Source organism: Mobula hypostoma, chromosome 21 (genome assembly GCF_963921235.1).
Source record: "Mobula hypostoma chromosome 21, sMobHyp1.1, whole genome shotgun sequence".
Lineage (NCBI taxonomy): Eukaryota > Metazoa > Chordata > Chondrichthyes > Myliobatiformes > Myliobatidae > Mobula > Mobula hypostoma.
The window spans coordinates 14797993-14817078 of NC_086117.1; the positions used below are offsets into that span (position 1 = coordinate 14797993).

Sequence of the window (19086 nt, forward strand, 5' to 3'; positions counted from 1 at the left end):
CACTGTAGCTACTGTAAAATATCTGAGAGCACTCGTGCATTATTTGCTGTCCATGGTAACACGTCAGATGTATATCCATAGAGAAGAGACCTTTGTAGTGTGAAACAGCGGGAGAGTAATGGGGCAGTGAATGGACAAATAATGTGACCAATCCTGGGTGCACTTTCTCTTTGGTTGACAGCATCCTTGTGGGAAGTGGTTGGCTGACCTTGCAAGAAACCATCCATCATATGTCTAATCACTCCATAGTCAGCATGCTGACGTGTTACCTTTTACAGGCTGTGTTCTGTAGCTATGGGTAGTGCTGTGAGTGTGTCCCAATACACCACTCCAATTCTTGCTCCAAACAGAGGACATAAATCATTGATGCCTGTCTGTCTGCCTTCCTTAGGCTCCTGGACTAAAAGAGTCACCTGCCCCTGTCAAAACTGTGACTTAATAACCTCCTGCTTGTTAGAGTGGATGGCGAGGTGGAGATACGTCTCTACCAAAGGAGGTCTAACATGCTCCTTCCCTCCGCTAGCCTGTAGGCCACCCTTGGGGAAGGTGTAGCACCTGCTTAGCCCCCCCCCCAACCTCCAATCAGGGTCATGTGAAACCAGGGGAGCAGGTGGTGGATGGTCCTATGAGCTGCTGGTGCATATCACAAGTCCTGGTTATGCGACCACTGATGCCAGGCAGACAATCTCTGAAGAGTATTGGTAATGGCTGTGGTCACCTGTCTTGAAAAGACACTGCCCAGAAGAAGGCACTGGTAAACCACTTCTGTAGAAAAACTTTGCCAAGAACCATCATGGTCATGGAAAGACCATGATTACCCATGTCATACAACATGGCACATAACAAAGGAACAAACTTGTTAGTAAAGCCAGGCCGTCTCCAGTGGACTCGGACTTCTGAGGTCCAGAGAGTGGAACTATCCCGACGCAATGGCTTATCCACTTTAAAAACTCTCCCGCACAGGTTCTGTCATTGTAACCACCAATTATAGCGCAAGATATAAAATCTTGATATATGTGCAAAAAAGAGAGCAAAAGTTAATGAGAAGAGGGCATGTCCAAGGCAGTGGGGTCCTTAATGATGGATGCTTCCCTTCTGAGGCATCAGCTTTCTAAGATGCCCTCAATAGTGGGACATTGTCCCACTTAATGGATGATAAATAATGTGCCTTGCCTAGAAATATATAATCGTACATATTTGATCCCGTATAGTGTAAGACATGTTAGGGGTTAACGCCAAGATTTGTTTACATCTGAAGTGACGTTACAAGATGGCAGATAATAGGACCAAGTTAAGGAGATTAATCCACTCCATTATTTAATTTTACACATCTAGTCTTCACCCTGATGTAATATGTGATTTGCTACTCTGTTGGGATATCTGCTGTGTGCCTGGAGACCTGAGATCTTTGTGATCTTCGGCCACAGAGCTTGAAAAAAAGTCTTAAAATCGTAAACCAGCGAATTGTTTTTACGTCTCCCTGCTCGCTGGGAAAATAGAGACCTCTCTTTCTCCCTTATTAGGGGGAGAAAGAGAGGGAGAGAGAGGGGGAAGGGGGGAAGGGGGAGAGAGGGGGAGAAAGAGAGGGAGAGAGAGGGGGAGAGAGGGGGAGAGAGGGGGAGAGAAGGGGGAGGAGAGGGGGAGGAGGGGGAGAGAGAGAGAGAGAGGGGAGAGAGGGGGAGAGAGAGGGGAGAGAGGGGGAGAGAGAGGGGAGAGAGGGGGAGAGAGAGGGGAGAGGGGAGAGGGGGAGAGAGAGAGGGGGGAGAGAGAGGGGAGAGGGGGAGAGGGGGGAGAGAGAGGGGAGAGGGGAAAGGGGGAGAGAGGGGCAGAGAGGGGGGAGGAGAGGGGGAGAGAGAGAGGGGAGAGGGGGAGAGAGGGGCAGAGAGGGGGAGAGAGGGGGCAGAGGGGGTAGGAGAGGGGGGAGAGAGAGAGAGAGGGAGAGGGAGGGAGGGAGGTATGTCAAATACTGGGTGAAACGCCAAGTCTTTGCGGTAACTACATCTGTATCTTTGCTATTGCTTTGCTCACGCTTGAGTGCTCGGTATTGGTGCTGATGCTTTTTTTTTGCTGGTGGGGGAAGGGGGGATTGTTGCTCGCTGCTGCTTACACGCAGGAGGGGGGAGATAGGAGGGACTTTGGGGTTCTAACATTTAACTGTCATTCATTCTTTGGGGCACTCCTCTGTTTTCGCGGGTGGTTGTGAAGTAAAAGCGTTTCAGGATGTGTATTGTATACATTTCTCTGACATTAAATTGTACCTTTGAACCTTTGATATACTGGGTTTCTATCTAATAATGTCTTATAATGCGACATTAGCATTCATTTCAGGAGAACCAGAATATAAAAGCGGGGGGTAACGCTGAGACTTTATAAAGGACTGGTGAGGCCTCACTTGGGAGTATGGTGCGCAGTTTTGGGCCCCTTATCTTAGAAAGGGGGCCAGCTGGCAGCGTAGTGACATCAGCACTGGACTTTGAGGTGGATGGTCCCGAGTTTAAATCCAGCCAGATCCCAACAGTAACAGTATCTGCGTGGAAAAAAGGCCTGTATCTTCTGTATCTTGGCACAAAAACCCTGTGGACTACACTATCCAGAGGGTCGCCATGAGTCGACAACCACTCAACAGCACTCAGCAACAACAACATCTTAGAAAGGATGTGCTGGCACTGGAGCAGGTTCAAAGAAGGTTCACAAAAATGATTCTAGGATTGAACGGCTTGTCATATGAAGAGCGCTTGATGGCTTAGGGCCTGTATTCATTAGAATTCAGAAAAATGAGGGGTGACCTAATTGAAACCTATTGGATAGTGAAATGCCTCGATAGAGTGGATGTGGAGAGTATGTTTCCGATGCTGGGAATGTCTAAGACCAGAGGACACAGCCTCAGAATTGAGGGGCAGCCTTTTAGAATGGAGACAAGGAGGAATTTCTTTAGCCAGAGAGTGGTGAATCTGTGGAATTCATTGCCACAGGGAGCTGTGGAGGCCAAGTCTTTATGTCTATTTAAGGCAGAGGTTGATAGATTCTTGGCATGAAGGGATACAGGGGGTAAGGCATGAGATTAGGGCTAGGAGGAAAAATGGATCAGCCATGATGAAATGGTAGAGCATACTCGATGGGCCAAATGGTCTAATTCTGCTCCTATATCTTATAGTCTTATTAATCCACTCCATCATTGAATTTTAAACATCTGGCTTTCACTCTGATTTAATATATGATTTGATATATTGATTTTCTATCTGATAATGTCTTAAACTTTCTGAACCTCTGCTGCAAATGGTAAGATAGAATAGAATGGGAAAGTATAGGATAAATTAGCTAGGGATAGAATAGCGGGGACTAAGGTAAGGTAGGCTAGGATTTGTGTTGGGGAGGTGAGTATGTACTAGGACAGGGGACGGTAAGGTTAATTCTGTAATTTTTGACACTCTGTGATCCGTATAAACACAGACAGAGTTTCTGTGTGTTGCTAAAATCCAGGTCAGATGAGTTAAATTCACAAAGAAGTATTAAAGGAGGCAAGTTGAAAGAAGCCTTTTTGCTTGTAATTACGATTTGAAAGTTGTAAGTTAATAATTATGCATATGTTTTCTTTCTGATCCTTAGGGTTCTCCGGGGAGTCAAAGATGGTGAGCAGTCTTAATTCTAACAATTTATTTCAAACATACAAGTACTAGGCAAACCAAATAAAGAGCTGAGATATTAATGAATGGAGGTGAGAGGTGAATGAATGGCCAAGAATGCAAAGACCAAAGATAAAAGGAATAAAGATAGCACCTCTGAAAGATCCATCATTTTTATAGATAAGATAAATTCCTTAGATAAGAATAGACTAGTTACTAGGCTACGTAATTAAAACAATTACATCACATGGATAATGTGCAATGAGAAAGATGACAAACTAGTAGTTCAGCTGCTATACCGCTTTCTGCCAATGAGTGGGGATGAACCACCACATACTGTGAAAAATACATGAGTTTGTTAAAGAGTACAAATCTTATAACAAGTATTATTAAAAAACACAATGGTTTCCAACACAAACAACAGGAATTCTTCAGATGCTGGAAATTCAAGCAACACACATCAAAGTAGCTGGTGAACGCAGCAGGCCAGGCAGTATCTCTAGGAAGATCCTAGAGATACTGCCTGGCCTGCTGCGTTCACCAGCTACTTTGATGTGTGTTGCACGGTTTACAACACATAAAGCACATGTGTTAGAAGGTTAGGTTTTCATGTGAACTTTTAGGTTAAATCATATATTTTCCTGAGAATTCTACTGAGTTTTTTTTCCAGCTAAACTTCATTTCCTTGTTCACTTGAAAAGTGAACAACATTATTGATTGTTTCTGTTTAAGCAGTTTCAATAAAACCGATGTTTCTTCTATTCTAAGTACACACCACTGATGTCCTGATTCCTATCAATACAATATTTATGCTCAATTCTTATATATCTAATTAGCTTATTTTCTGAGAAACCAGTCAATAATGGGTCGATTGAAAAATTTGATCCTCATTATATCCGGAAGAGGGAACACTTGTTAGGAGACGCATAGTGATATTTTGCTTGGGTGCTTCTTGCAAAACCTTGCTCCCCTAATTACATGGAAAACCAGAGGATCAGTGCACTTCCTATGAAAGCTAAGTGAATGAAGAGAGGTTGCTAGACACCACTGGCGTTTAACTGCGATGAAGGTACTCTCAAGACCGTAGAGAATGATACCATTAAGAAAGTCTTTGACTTTGAGTACCTCGGGTCAAGAATGATGAGTTCGGAGAAGGACATAAAGATATGGAAGGCGCTGGCGTGGAGGGCTATGAACGACATGAAGGAAATCTGGAAATCGAACCTGACCAGAGGGCTTAAAAAGAGGATTTTCATAGCAGTCATAGAGTCCATTCTCACGTACGGATGCGAGACGTGGACACTCACCAAGACGATGCGAAAGTCTCTAGATGGTTGCTATACACAAATGCTCCGGATGGCTCTTGACGTGAGTTGGCAGCAGCACATGATGAACGTTGAGCTCTATAACAACCTACCGATGCTCACCACTAAAATCGAGGCAAGAAGACTGCAACTAGTGGGGGCACTGTCTACGCCACCCTGAGCTACCTGCCAGCCTAGTCATCATATGGGAGCCCAAGCATGGGAGGATGAACCCTGGGCGCCCTCCCAAGACTATGGTCAACACGCTCCTAGAAGACAGCGGCGTGGCTAATGTAGATGAACTGAACACACTGATGAGGGAGAGGGAGAAGTGGAGAGTCCGACATCGTGCCCGACACCGGCCCCCGAGGCCTGAGTCGATGCAGTAGCAGTAGTAGTAGTATTGGTGTCGGAGAGGAGTTGGACAAAATGGAAGGTACCAGAATCAGAATCAGAATTAGGTTTATTATCACCGGCATGTGACATGAAATTCGTTAACATGGCAGCAGCAGTTCAATGCAATACATAATCTAACAGAGAGAGAAAAAAAATAAAATAATAATAATAATAAACAAGTAAATCAATAGATTTTAAAAAACATGCAAAAGCAGAAATACTGTATATTAAAAAAAAGTGAGGTAGTGTCCAAAGATTCAATGTCCATTTAGGAATCGGATGGCAGAGGGGAAGAAGCTGTTCCTGAATCACTGAGTGTGTGCCTTCAGGTTTCTGTACCTCCTACCTGATGGTAACAGTGAGAAAAGGGCATGCCCTGGGTGCTGGAGGTTCTTAATAATGGACGCTGCCTTTCTGAGACACCGCTCCCTGAAGGTGTCCTGGGTAGGATAGTGCCCAAGATATAGCTGACTAGATTTACAACCTTCTGCAGCTTCTTTTGGTCCTGTGCAGTAGCCCCTCCCCAATACCAGACAGTGATGTAGCCTGTCAGAATGTTCTCCACAGTACAACTATAGAAGTTTTTGAGTGTATTTGTTGACATGCCAAATGTCTTCAAACTCCTAATGAAGTATAGACACTGTCTTGCCTTCTTTATAACTACATCGATATGTTGGGACCAGGTTAGACCCTCAGCGATCTTTACATCCGGGAACTTGGAACTGCTCACTCTCTCCACTTCTGATCCCTCTTTGAGGATTGGTATGTGTTCCTTCATCTTACCCTTCCTGAAGTCCACAATCAGCTCTTTTGTCTTACTGACGTTGAGTGCCAGGTTGTTGTTGTGGCACCACTTCACTAGTTGGCATATCTCACTGCTGTACACCCTCTCGTCACCACCTGAGATTCCACCAACAACGATTGTATCGTCAGAAAATTTATATATGGTATTTGAGCTATGCCTACATACAGTCATGTGTGTATAGAGAGTAGAGCAGCGGGCTAAGCACACACCCCTGAGGTGCTTTAAAAGCTGAAACATCAATAACAAAGTTACCTAGTTGCTTCTATAATTGCTGTTTTTTTGAGTTTTTGATGGGCACAAACCGGTTAGCCAGGTCCAAACTTTACAGTAATTAAATACACTTGGTGTGATTAAGGTGGTGTATAAATTTGTGTACTTCCTTGAAGTCATCACCAGCTGAGGTGCAGGAATTCAGAAAAAGCTGCAGAGGGCTGCGAACTCAGACATCTCCAAAATGGGCATTAGCCTCCCAACTATTGAGGACATCTTCAAAAGACAACGCCATAGGAAGTCAGCATCAATCATTAAGGATCCTCACCATCCAGGACCTGCCCTCTTCTCATAACCACCACCAGTGAGTAGGTACAGGAACTTGAAGAAACACACAAACTTTTAACTTCTCCTCCATCATCAGATTCTGAACTAACCATGAATCAATAAACACCACCTCAGTTTTCGCACTACTTATTTATTTTTTATATTTCTTATTGTAACTTATACACATTATTAATGATAGTGCCAGTAGCAGTTTCCTGTTGTATATTTAACAACACATCATATATTGAATTTATGTCAACTTCCACATCTGCAGAATATTTTTATCTGTTAATATTATTTTATGCGCTGTATATGCTATTTACTGAGAGAGTTCACTGTTATTGCCATTGTGGCTATATACATCTCCTGGGGAAGCGCTGTGTGAACTCTACAGCCCCGTCAGTGAATTGCAAACCACACACCCAATGGTTTCATTATTGTTGCTGGCTACATCAAGCATGCTAATTTGAAAACAGTCCTGCCTAAATTCTAGAGGCATGTTGGCTTTGCTATCATAGGTGAGAACACATTAGACCTGGTTTATACTAACACCCCTGGTACATACAAAGTCTCTTGCTGACCTCGGATTCTCTGACCACTTATCTGTTATGCTAATTCCTGCATACCGATCACTGATTAAAGGAGTTGAACCAGCTCGAAGGGAGATAAAGATCTGTCCAGAAGGGGCAACCTCAGCGTTGAGAGACCTTTTTGAAAACATGGACTGGAACATGTCCAAGAAGGTGTCTACCTACGGCCATCATATTAACACCGAGGAGTATGCGAGATCTGTGACTGGCTACATAGAGAAGTGTATTGTGAACGGGTCTCGGCCCAAAACATCTACTATTTACTTTTTTCCACGGTTGCTGCCCGACCTGCTGAGCTCTTCCAGCATTTTGTGTGTGTTGCTTTGGATTTCCAGCATCTGCAGACTTTCTCTTGTATTGAGAACATCACCATTATTAAACACATCCATGTGAGGGCAAGTCAGAAGCCACGGCTCACAGCAGATGTCTGGGCAAGGCTGTGAGATTGGGATACTGCCTTCAAATCGACAGCATTCAGCAAGAGCTGAGCTTTCCTGTGCCATCAGGAAGGCAAAACGGGACTATTCGCAGAGAATATACACTCATTTCTGTGATACCAGAGACACGAGGTGCATGTGGCAGCACATTCATACTACAATGGACTACAAGTCCACCTAGCACGTCAACGAAAGTGATACTTCCTTTCCTGATAGGGTGAATGCCTCTTATGCTCGATTTGATGTATTAGACAATGTGCCGGCGAGTAAGGCCCCTGGTGTAAGGGAGACTCTAACCAGGATCGACCCATGCTGAACTGTGGGGCCTGATAATGTACCTGGTCGGGTGCTGAGAGACTGCGCAGTTCAGTTAACAGAGGTTCCAACAGATATCTTCAACGTCTCTCTGGAACAGTTCACTGTCACCTCAGCTTCAAGCCAGCCACCATCATCCCAGTGCCCAAGAGGGTGACAGTAACATGCTTCCATGATTACCGTCGAGTGGCACTGATCTTAACAATAATGAAGTGCTTTAGCAGCTGGTTATGGATCACCTTAAATCCCATCTTCCTGCTACATTGGACCCTCTCTAGTTCGTGTTTTTTGCTCAAATCAGTCCACTGATGATGCCGTAACCGCTGCACTCCACTCCGTCCTGTCCCACCTGAAAAATGGTGCCTCATACGCCAGGATGCTGTTTATCAACTTCAGCTCGGCGTTTAATACGATCATCCCTCAGAAGCTGGTGGCTAAACACTCCTCGTTGGGTCTCAACACTTCCCTCTGTAACTGGATCCTAGACTTTTTGACAGGAAGGCCACAGTCAGTCTGTGTTGGCATACACACCTCTAGCTCCATCGAGCTGGTCCCCAGGTCTGCAAGCTCCACCTGCAGCGTTTCGTGCTGCTGATGCGTGATGGAACTGCTAGGTCCAGTTCAACCCGAATCATCAAGCTCACTGATGACACGGCAGTGGTTAGCCTCATCAACAACAGAGAGAGGGCAGAGTAGCTGGAAGAAAAGTCCGACCACAGCAACTTCAGTTTCAACGTGGACAAGACCAACGAGACTTTAGGAAGGTGCAGGCTGCCAGCTCCTCACTGCACGTACACGGCTCTTCTGTGGAGAGTTAGGAGTGCCAAGTTTCTTGGAGTGCGCATAACAGACGATCTTACCTGGTCCTTCAACGCCACCACTTCGGTCAAGAAAACACAACAGCGAATCCACTTCCTGGGGACATTGAAGCAAGTGAGACTCCCCTGCACCCCCATTCTAAACAATTTTTACAGGAGCGCCATCGAGAGAGTTCTGACCAGCTGCATTATCATCTGGTGCGGGAATTGCAAGGCAAGTCCCTACAAAGGATCGCGAGGGCTTCTGAAAGGAGCATTGGAGTCTCTCTCCCACCCACGTGAGATATTTATCAGGAGCGTTGCATACGCAGGGCCCTTAGCATTATCAATAATCCCTCCCATCCATCCAACAATCTCTTTAAACCCCTACCACCAGGCAGGAGGTACCACGGCATCAGGACAAGAACTGTTAGGATGGGAAACATCTTCTTCCCCCAGGCTGTAAGACTACTTTGACTCCCTGCCACCACCCTTAAGAGATAGGAGTGGAATTAGGCCATTCAGCCCTTCGAGTCTGCTCTGCCATTTCATCATGGCCTTTCTCCTGCCTTCTCCCTGTAGCCTTTCATGCCCTGAGTAATGAAGAACCTATCAACCTCTGCCTTAAGTATACCCAATGGCCTGACCACAGCCACCTGTAGAAATGAATTCCACAGATTCACCACCCTCTGGCTAAAGAAGTTTCTCTTCATCTCGGTTCTAAATACAGAGGCTGTGCCCTCTGGTCCTAGACTCTCCCACTTTAGGAAACATCCTCTCCACATCCACTCTATCTAGGTCTTCCATCATTTAAAAGGTTTCAATGACATCTCCCCTCATTCTTCTCATTTCCAGCGAGTACAGGCCCAGAGCCTCAAACGCTCCTCATACAATAATCCAATCATTTTTGTGCACATCCTATGAACCCTCTTCAATATCAGCGCATCCTTTAAGGGGCCCAGAACTGCTCACAACACTCCTCGGTGTCTTACAAAGCCTCAGCATGACATCCTTGCTTTTCAAATGTGAAATATTTGTAAAGGCATAATAAGGTACCAATATAAATGCAAATCTTTCACACTTCCTTTCAGCTTTTTCATAGCTATGCTGGATGATCGTGAGAGTTTTGAATCAGGGTATTTACATACATATTCAGTTCTAGTTGAAGTAAAATGAAAGATCAACTAAAACCTTATTTGCTGAAGACTGCATTACATTTAAGCAATATGAAATTGATCTACAACGTAGTTTCAATTTCTTTTTTCAGTTATTCTTTCATTTTGGGGTTAAAAATCTCCTTAAAGTACATCATGTGCCCCTTCTAAGACTGCAATCATTCGTTCATTATGTGCCATGTGGCATGACATGTGCAATCATGGTCTTTCCATGACCATTATTGTTCTTGGCAAATTCTTCCACAGAGCTGGTTTGCCATTGCTTTCTTCTGGGCAGTGTCTTTACAAAACAGGTGACCCCAGCCATTATCAATACAGTACTCTCTGGAGATTGTCTGCCTGACATCAGTGGTCACATAACCAGCATTTGTGATATGTATCAGCTACTCTACAATCATCCACCGCCTGCTCCCATGGCTTCAGATGATCCATGACCCTGATTGGTGGGGGGAGGGGTGGGGGTAGGCTAAGCAGGCACCACACCTTGCCCAAGGGTGACCTGCATGCTAGTGGAGGTTAAGGAGCATTTTGCACCCCCTTCCGTAGAGACGTAACTCCACCCCACCACCCAAAAGACTGTAACAGGGCAGCAAGTGAATACTATTGATGGACATCTGGATCAAGCAGGAACCCATCAAGCACATTCCAAAGGTTAAGGGCAGCAAGGTGTGTTTAGAATAAATGAGGCCTGAAACCAAGGAGAAAGATAAAAGTTTCACAAAACCTTCTCCCAGAATCACATGGAGGAACCAGAGGATCAATGCACTCTCTGTGAGAAATAAGTGGCATGAGAAGAGGTTGGTAAACACCGTTGATTAATGTGACAAGCATGGGTATGCAGAGGAGGGCATTAACAGGGACTTAGACAATCTTCCCCCCCCCCATCCCATTAATCATTAAGCACATTATGTGCATGACCATTTGCGCTTACAGGGTATCTCTAAGTGTAATCCAATTTAAACTTTAGCCTGTACCCTGACTTGCTGCAAAGCCCTGGCAATGTAACATTCATTTAACATAAACAAAGGCTGAACAGGGGCCTTAAGTCCCATGCCACCAGGTACAGGAACAGTTACTACCCTTGAGACATCAGACTCCTGACCCAGCATTGATAATTTCACTCGCCTCAACGGTGAACTGATTCTACAACCTATGGACTTGCCTTCAAGAAGTCTACGACTCAAGTTTTCAATACTAGTTATCTATCTATCTATTTATTGTTTCTTTTTGTATTTGCACAGTTTGTCATTTTTTTGCACATTGGTTGCCTGTCTTTGTGTGCAGTTTTTCAATGATTCAAATATATTTTGTTCTACTGTGAATTCTCACAAGAAAATGAATCTCAGGGTAGTTGATGATGACATATATGTACTTTGATAATATATTTACTTTGAACTTTGAGGAATTTATGTACAATGAGTGGCGCCTCAAAGTCCCATTTTACAAAATATGATGGCAGGACTGAAGAGGTAACTAAAACTTCTTAAAGCTAACCTGAAGCACTCGGTGCACATCCCAAAATACTGGCAAACTTAGCTGAATATTTCAGTTGGAAGGTTATTGTGAAGCAGAAGACTGCTGGGAGAAGCAACGAGTTAATAGCAGAAAATAAAAATTGCCCCACAAATTCTGGCAAATCTGCGAAGTGAACATTAAATGCATGCAGCTGCCAGTATGCTTAACATATTCATCCATTATTCACTTCAGTAGAACTGTAGGCTCTGACTCATTCCATTGCTGGGCCTCATCATTTTTAAATGATGTGCTCATGTGAGTGGTAACATCACACATATGAGCTGTGGAAGCAGGGTGTCATCCACACATCCTATGATCTATTGTATAATAATTCATCACGCTGCTGTGTCTGTCACATTTCCGGTGTCACATATTCTATATACAAACTCCTGTGCTGCTCCTTCATCTGAATGTCTCAAATGCTCCATGTGTTAAAAAAAATAACAATGGCCTGAGAGGAAAAGGTGGTGCTAAAGGCAGAACACAAACTAATGAAGTTACTTGTTATTTCCCCCAAATCCTTTTGGCTGAACAAAATCCCAATTCAACAAATACTTGCTCAATTTTTTTTCTCACAGCTGGGTGGTCAGCAATGGTAATCCAATTTACAATAAAGTCATTCAAACCAAACTACTAAAGTCTACAGAAAGTGATGAAACAGCCCGGTCCATTCTAGGCAAAGTCCTTCCCCATTATTGAGCACATCTATAAGGAGCTCTGCTACAAGAAAGTAGCATCCACTATCAAGATCACCCACCATCTCGTCATGCTCTCCTCTCACTGCTGCCATCAGGCAGGAGAAACAGGAACCACAGGTCCCACACCGCCAGGTTCAGGAACAGTTATTACCCTACAATCATCAGGCTCTGGAACCAGTGTGGATAACTTCACTCACCTCGACTCTGAACTGATTACACAATCTATAGAGCAACACACACAAAAGGCTGGAGGAACTCAGTAGGCCAGACAGCATCTATGGAAAAGAATACAGTCAACATTTCCATAGATACTGCCTGATCTGCTGAGTTCTTCCAGCATTTTGTGTGTGTTGCTCAGATTTCCAGCACCTGCAGATTTTCTCTTGTTTGCACAATCTATAGACTCACTTTTGAGGACTCAACTCCTCATGTACTCAGTATTATTTATTTAGTCATTTATTTTAATTGCATAATTTGTCTTCTTTTGCATATTGTTTGTTTGTCAGTCTTTATTTATGTATAGTTTTTCATAAATCCTATTGTACTTCTTAACTTCTGTAAATGCCTGTTAGGAAATGAAACAAGGTACTACATGGTGACATATAGTATACATGATTTGATAATAAATTTACTTTGATTTTGACTTTGACTTTAATTCATAAACTGTGGTTTACACAGCTGTAAAACTATTTGTTCTGTTCTCAGCTATCTTGTTTAACATTGTTTTCCTGCAAGACCTAACTTTTCTCTAAAGCTTTGGCTTTGATTTCATCTTCCTCCCAGAGCTATCACTTCATTAATTTAAAGTTTGAAAAGATGCTGCACTTGGGTTTTGTTCCGGGCATGAACGTTTGCAGAATAAATTGGTTCCCTGCCCTATGGGATAACTAGGAATATGTCTAACTCCAGAACTCAATGCTTCCAACGCTCGCTTTGACGGTCAGAACATGGAGGAACCGTCGTGAACCCCCAATCTCCCGATGATCCTTTGATCTCAGTATCTGAAGCTGATGCGGGGGCTGCCTTTAGGAGGGTGAATCCATTGAAAGCATCCGGACTGGATGGGGTACCTGGCCATGTACTGAAGACCTGTTCTGACCAAGTGGCTGGTGTGCTTGCTGAGACCTTTAACCTCTCACTTTGGCAGTGTGTGGTAACCACTTGCTTCAGGCGGGCTTCAATTACACCAGTGTTCAAGAAGAGCATGGTGGCCTGCCTCAATAACCCTCGCCCAGTTGCACTGACATCCACAGTGACGAAGTTTCTGAGAGGCTGGTGATGAAACATATCAGCTCCTGCCTGAGCGGTGACCTGGATCCACTCCAGTTTGCCTGCTGGAGCAACAGGTCCACAGCGGATGCCATCTCACTGGCTCTTCACTCAATTCTGGAACATCTGGACGGCAAAGATGCACACATCAGGAAGCTCCTTATTGACTACACTCGGTATTCAATACCATCATCCTCCTCAAAGCTAATCAAATAGCTACAAGACGGTAGCCTCAGTACCTCCTTGTGCAATTGGATCCTGGATTTCCTCACTGGTAGACCCCGGTCAGTTCAAACTGGCAACAACATCTCCTCCACAATCTCCATCAGCACAGGTGCACCACAGGGCTGTGTGCTTAGCCCCTGCTCTACTCACTTTACACCTATGTGAGGCCTCCATTAGTCGGGGTCGACCATAGATGTTGCCTCCTGGCGGTCTAGATACGCAAGCCTGGGCAGTGTGATATGGAGAGCAAGCTGTTCTCCATTTACGACTGTGTGGCTAAGTGCGGCTCCAGTGCCTATTTCAAGTTTGCTAATGACACCACTGTTGTAGGCCAAATCATAGGTGGTGATGAATCAGCCTACAGGAGGGAGATTGAAAATTTGGCTGAGTGGTGTCATAACAACAACCTCTCACTCAATGTCAGCAAGTCCAAGGAACTGATTGTAGACTTCAGGAGGGTGAAACCAGAGGACCAGAGGTGGGGAGGGTCAGCAACTTTAAATTCCTGGGTGTTACTACTTCACTGCTCCTGGACCCAGCACATAAGTGCAATTGTAAAGAAAGCATAGCAGCACTTCTACATCCTTAGGAGTCTGCAGAGATTCAGTATGACATCTAAAACTTTAACAAACGTCTATAGTTGTTTAGTGGGGAGGGTATTGACTGGCTGCATTACAGCCTGGTATAGAAACACCAATGCCCTTGAATGGAAAATGCTGCAAAAGGTAGTGGATTGGGCCCTCCTAACCACTGAGCATATCTATATGAAAGGTTGCTGTGGGAAAGCAGCATCCATCATCAGAGATCCCCACCACCCAGACCATGCTCTTTTCTCACTGCCACCCTCAGGTAGAAGGTACAGGAGCCTCAACACTCTCACCACCAGGTTCAAGAGCAGTTACCACCCCTCAACCATCAGGCTCTTGAACAAAAGGGGATAACTATATTCACTTGCCCATCCATTGAGATGTTCCACAACCAATGATCTCACTTTAAGGACTCTATCTCATTATCTCATGTTGTTATTTATTGCTATTTATTTATATTTGTGTTTGCACAGTTTGTTGTCTTCTGCACTCTGAATGATCTTTCAATGATCCTGTTATAGTTACTATTCTATAGATTTGCTCAGCATGCCCACAGGAAAATGAATCTCAGGGTTGTATGTGGTGACATATACTGTGTGTACTTTGATAATAAAATTTGAACTTTGAATTCATCAAGTATTGTTAAACTGAGCTGGAACATTGAAATGGTCCAAGCCAGGGGGAACTAGCGACAGGGATTGTTATGAAGGCAAGGGTAGGCAGATAGCAAGACAGTGAATTAAAATGGAAAAGACTGTGCTGAAGGTTGTTTATGCCAAGGGCGAGGGCTTCTTCTTTGCAGTGGCAGAGGGAGGAAGCCAGAAGAATATTTTGGGGGAGAAAATTGAGGAAAACATTTGAGAGATGGTGGAAATAAAAAAATTCTGAGCAAAATGGGAAGGAGGAAACAACATGTACTTCCTGATGGAAAATTAAGAAATTCATTAAGAGCCACAAGCTAACAATGCAGGCTGGGAGAATCATGTATCAAAGTTCAGAGTAAATTCATTATCGAAGTATGTATATACTACCATGAGATTCATTTCTTGCATCATTTACAGGAAATAAAGAAATACAATAGAATTTATGATTCTCTGCTTCCTCAACACTACCTGTCCCTCCATTTATCTTTGTATCATCTGCACAATTGGCCACAAAGATATCAGTTCAGTCAACCAGATCACTAATATGATTAAAAGGAAGGGAAGGATAGGAGATGTGGATGAGGGAGGGGTGGGCTAGGATGCAGTTCAGTGGGTTCTCCGATAATCCATATATACACATATGCCCCATCATATTAAGAATGTGTACATGCATCTCCACAGCAGCTAGACAATTCAAAGTCCTTTGAAAGGGAGGAGGCAGGGCAGAAGGTCCTGGAAAAGGGAGGAGGCAAGGGAGACGGTCCTGGGAAAGGGAGAAGGCAGGGGAAAAGGTTGTGGGAAAGGCCAAGTGGGAAAACATGAGATGGAAATATTAAGCCTGGATTCTGAGCATCACAAAAAGCATTTTTTTGTTGGACAAAAGCTTCCAAAGAGTTACCAAGGTCCAAAAGTTTTAATTTCTGAAGTTTAAACTACTCTAGATATTGTGACCATTAACAAAGTTCTTTAATGAAGCCTGCTAGCTGTGGAGAATCACGAACACAAGCAGTGGCTCAGTGGTAGCAAGCACACTTACCTCTGAATCAATGGACATGATCCACTGGGCAAGCCTGTACAAAGGGAGTGCTACACCACTGGAGGTCCCGCCTTTCGAATGAGGCACTAACCCTATCCAACTGCCTGGCTGGATGACAAGATCCCAAGGCAACACGCTCAAAATGCCGGAGGAACTCAGCATGTCAAGCAGCATCTATGGAAGGGAATAAACAGTTCTCTACTGCCATGATGAGACTGCTCTCAGGATGGAGGAGCAACACCTGATATTCCATCTGGGTAGCCTCCAATCTGACCGCATGAGCATCGATTTCTCTACCTTCTGGTAATTTCTGCCCCCCTCGCCCTTCTCTCTTTTACCATTCCCCAATCTGGCTCCCCTCTCATCTCTTCTCCTCACTTCCCCATTACCTCCGTCTGGTGATCCTCCTCCTTCCCTTTGTCCCATGGTCCATTTTCCTCTCCTACAGAATTACTTCTTCTTCAGCCCTTTATGTTTTACACCTATCACATCCCAGCTACATACTTCATTCCTCTCCCCCCTGCCAACTCACCCACCCTCCCCTTCACCTGGTTTTATCGATCATCGGCCAGCTTATACCTCCTTCACCTCTTATTCTGGCTTCTTTCCCCCTTTCTTTCCAATCCTAATGAAGTAAAGGCATCCGTTAGTCTTGGTAGACCATGGATCTGCACCTGGAAAGTCTTCACTCTCCAGGGCGCAGGCCTGGGCAAGGTTGTATGGAAGACCAGCAGTTGCCCATGCTGCAAGTCTCCCCTCTCCACGACACCAATGTTGTCCAAGGGAAGGGCGTTAGGACCCATACAGCTTGGCACCAGTGTCGTCGCAGAGCAATGTGTGATTAAGTGCCTTGCTCAAGGACACAACACGTTGCCTTGGCTGGGACTCGAACTCACGACCTTTGGATTGCTAGTCGAACGCCTTAACCACTTGGCCACGTGCCCACAATCCTGATGAAGGGGTTTGGCCTAAAACGTCCATGGATGCTGCCTGATCTGCTGTGTTCCTCCAGCATTTTGTCTATGCTGCTCCGGCATCTGTAGAATCTCTTGTGTTTAAGGTCCTAAGGCACTATTTCAAAGAAAACGAGGGTGGTTCTTTTCACCCTGTTCATGCTCAATCAACATAATCAAAACAGATTACCATGCATCGCAACATTATGCAGAAATTTGAAAATAGTCTGCTCCTTATCCAACTGGAACTTGAAAAATATTTCATTGACTGTGATGTACTTTGGAATGTTTTCAGTTAGTGAAAAAGAATCAATAAATGTATATTCCCTTTCTATCAATGAAAGTGCAATTTCAATAAAAAGGCTTTGGGGTACAACTTCTGATCTTTCACCTTCAAGTTAAACATTTAACTGTTTGAACTAGTGGATCACACTGAGCCAAACCTTTATTTTAAAAAATTGTGTTCTGTTGCACTTCAGTTGACTATATTGATGCACAGTCTTTCACAATATCATTACCGCTTACTTGGCTCTGAGGTTTCTTATGTCGTGGTTGCAGCTGAGAAGGACTTTACACTTCTCCAGTACATCATCGGGTGAGCAGGATTTGGGATTTATATCCTGGAGTCTACTACAGAACTCACTGAGATCTTTGCAAAGGTCCAGAAACATGATCATGATTCGCCTGTCGGTTGTATTGGTACAGTGGTGGTCCAGGTAATTCTGAACCTACACAGAAAAGATGTAAAGTAAAAGTCTAAATTAATCTGATAGCACCTGTTAAAGATGACAAAAGAAAGATAAATTATTCATTACCCATCTTCACATCGTTATTCATACAGGATAGCAATAACTCAATAACTAAGAAGTGGTAACAGAAGCAGGTACAATTAAAATGGAATTTGTTGCCACGAGCGGCTGTGGAAGCCAAGTCATTGGGTGCATTTAAGGCAGAGATAGATAGGTTCTTGATTAGCCAGGGCGTTAAAGGGTATGGGGAGAAGGCAGGGGAGTGGGGATGACTGTAAGAATTGGATCAACCCATGATTGAGTGGCAGAGCAGACTCGACGGGGCGAATGGCCTACTTCTGCTCCTATATCTTATGGTCTAAAATGTTTAAAACACAGTTGGTCAGTTACATAACTGATATGGGCTGAATGCAGGCAAATGGAGTTAGCGTAGAAGGGCATCTTGGTCAGCAAGGGCAAGTTGAATGGCTTGTTCCTGTGCTGTGTAAGCGTCCTTAAACATGAAATTCCTTGTCATATTCCTCGTCTTCCTCAGTGTTCATACGTTGTCAGCTTTCCCTCGGGCTTATTCAGTAAAAGCTTTAATCTGTGCAAGCAACTAGGTCCAAGCCTCCATTGATATTATGAGAAAGGTTGGCTGGAAGTATATGAGAATAGGCCATTCTGTAGTTCCTTTATCAAGGTAAGTATCACCAAAGACATTGAAATTTCCTGTGACTGAGGGGCTTGCAAGTGTAAACCATGTTTGCTGGACTGTTTATTACGTGTTTTCATTGCCATGTGTGAAATACAGTATATGAACTTTGATAATAAATTTACTTTGAAATTTTAAATAACAAAAGTTATTAGCCATTTAATAAGTATTTATCTTGGAAAAACTGCACACTTCCAGAAAAACAGTTACTACGCACATTCTTTTTCTCTCTCTCCTTTTTCTCCCTCTGTCCCTCTCACTATACCCCTTGCCCATCCTCTGGGTTCCCCCCCGCCCTTGTCTTTCTCCCCGGACCTCCTGTCCCACGATTCTCTCATATCCCCTTTGCCAATCACCTGTCCAGCTCTTGGCTCCATCCCTCCCTCTCCTGTCTTCTCCTATCATTTTGGTTCTCCCCCTCCCCCTCCCACTTTCAAATCTCTTACTAACTTTTCCTTCAGTTAGTCCTGATGAAGGGTCTCGGCCTGAAACGTCAACTGTACCTCTTCCTAGAGATGCTGCCTGGCCTGCTGCATTCACCAGCAACTTTGATGTGTGTTACTATTAATTTTGTTCCACTTTCCAATCTAATATAAAATTATACGCATAGTTGATTTACTTGGTGCTTAGCCAAAGTGTCAGGCATCAGCTAAGAAGTGAAACACTCCAAACCATAGTACAAGCCAGGCACATAGCTAATTTCCTTTAACTCTCTTCCAACAATTAAAGAGGATCAT

At 44.1% G+C, this 19086-nt stretch overlaps 1 protein-coding gene across 2 annotated transcripts in view; it reads right to left on the reverse strand.

The window, feature by feature from the left end:
* The window catches only part of spaca9 (sperm acrosome associated 9), a 44192-nt gene that overhangs the window by 14929 nt on the left and 10177 nt on the right, over positions 1-19086 (reverse strand). For both annotated transcript variants that reach the window (XM_063073106.1, XM_063073105.1), the window contains exon 3: positions 17432-17634. In XM_063073106.1, coding sequence (XP_062929176.1) covers positions 17432-17634 — 203 coding nt within the window. The remainder of the gene's footprint in view (positions 1-17431; positions 17635-19086) is intronic.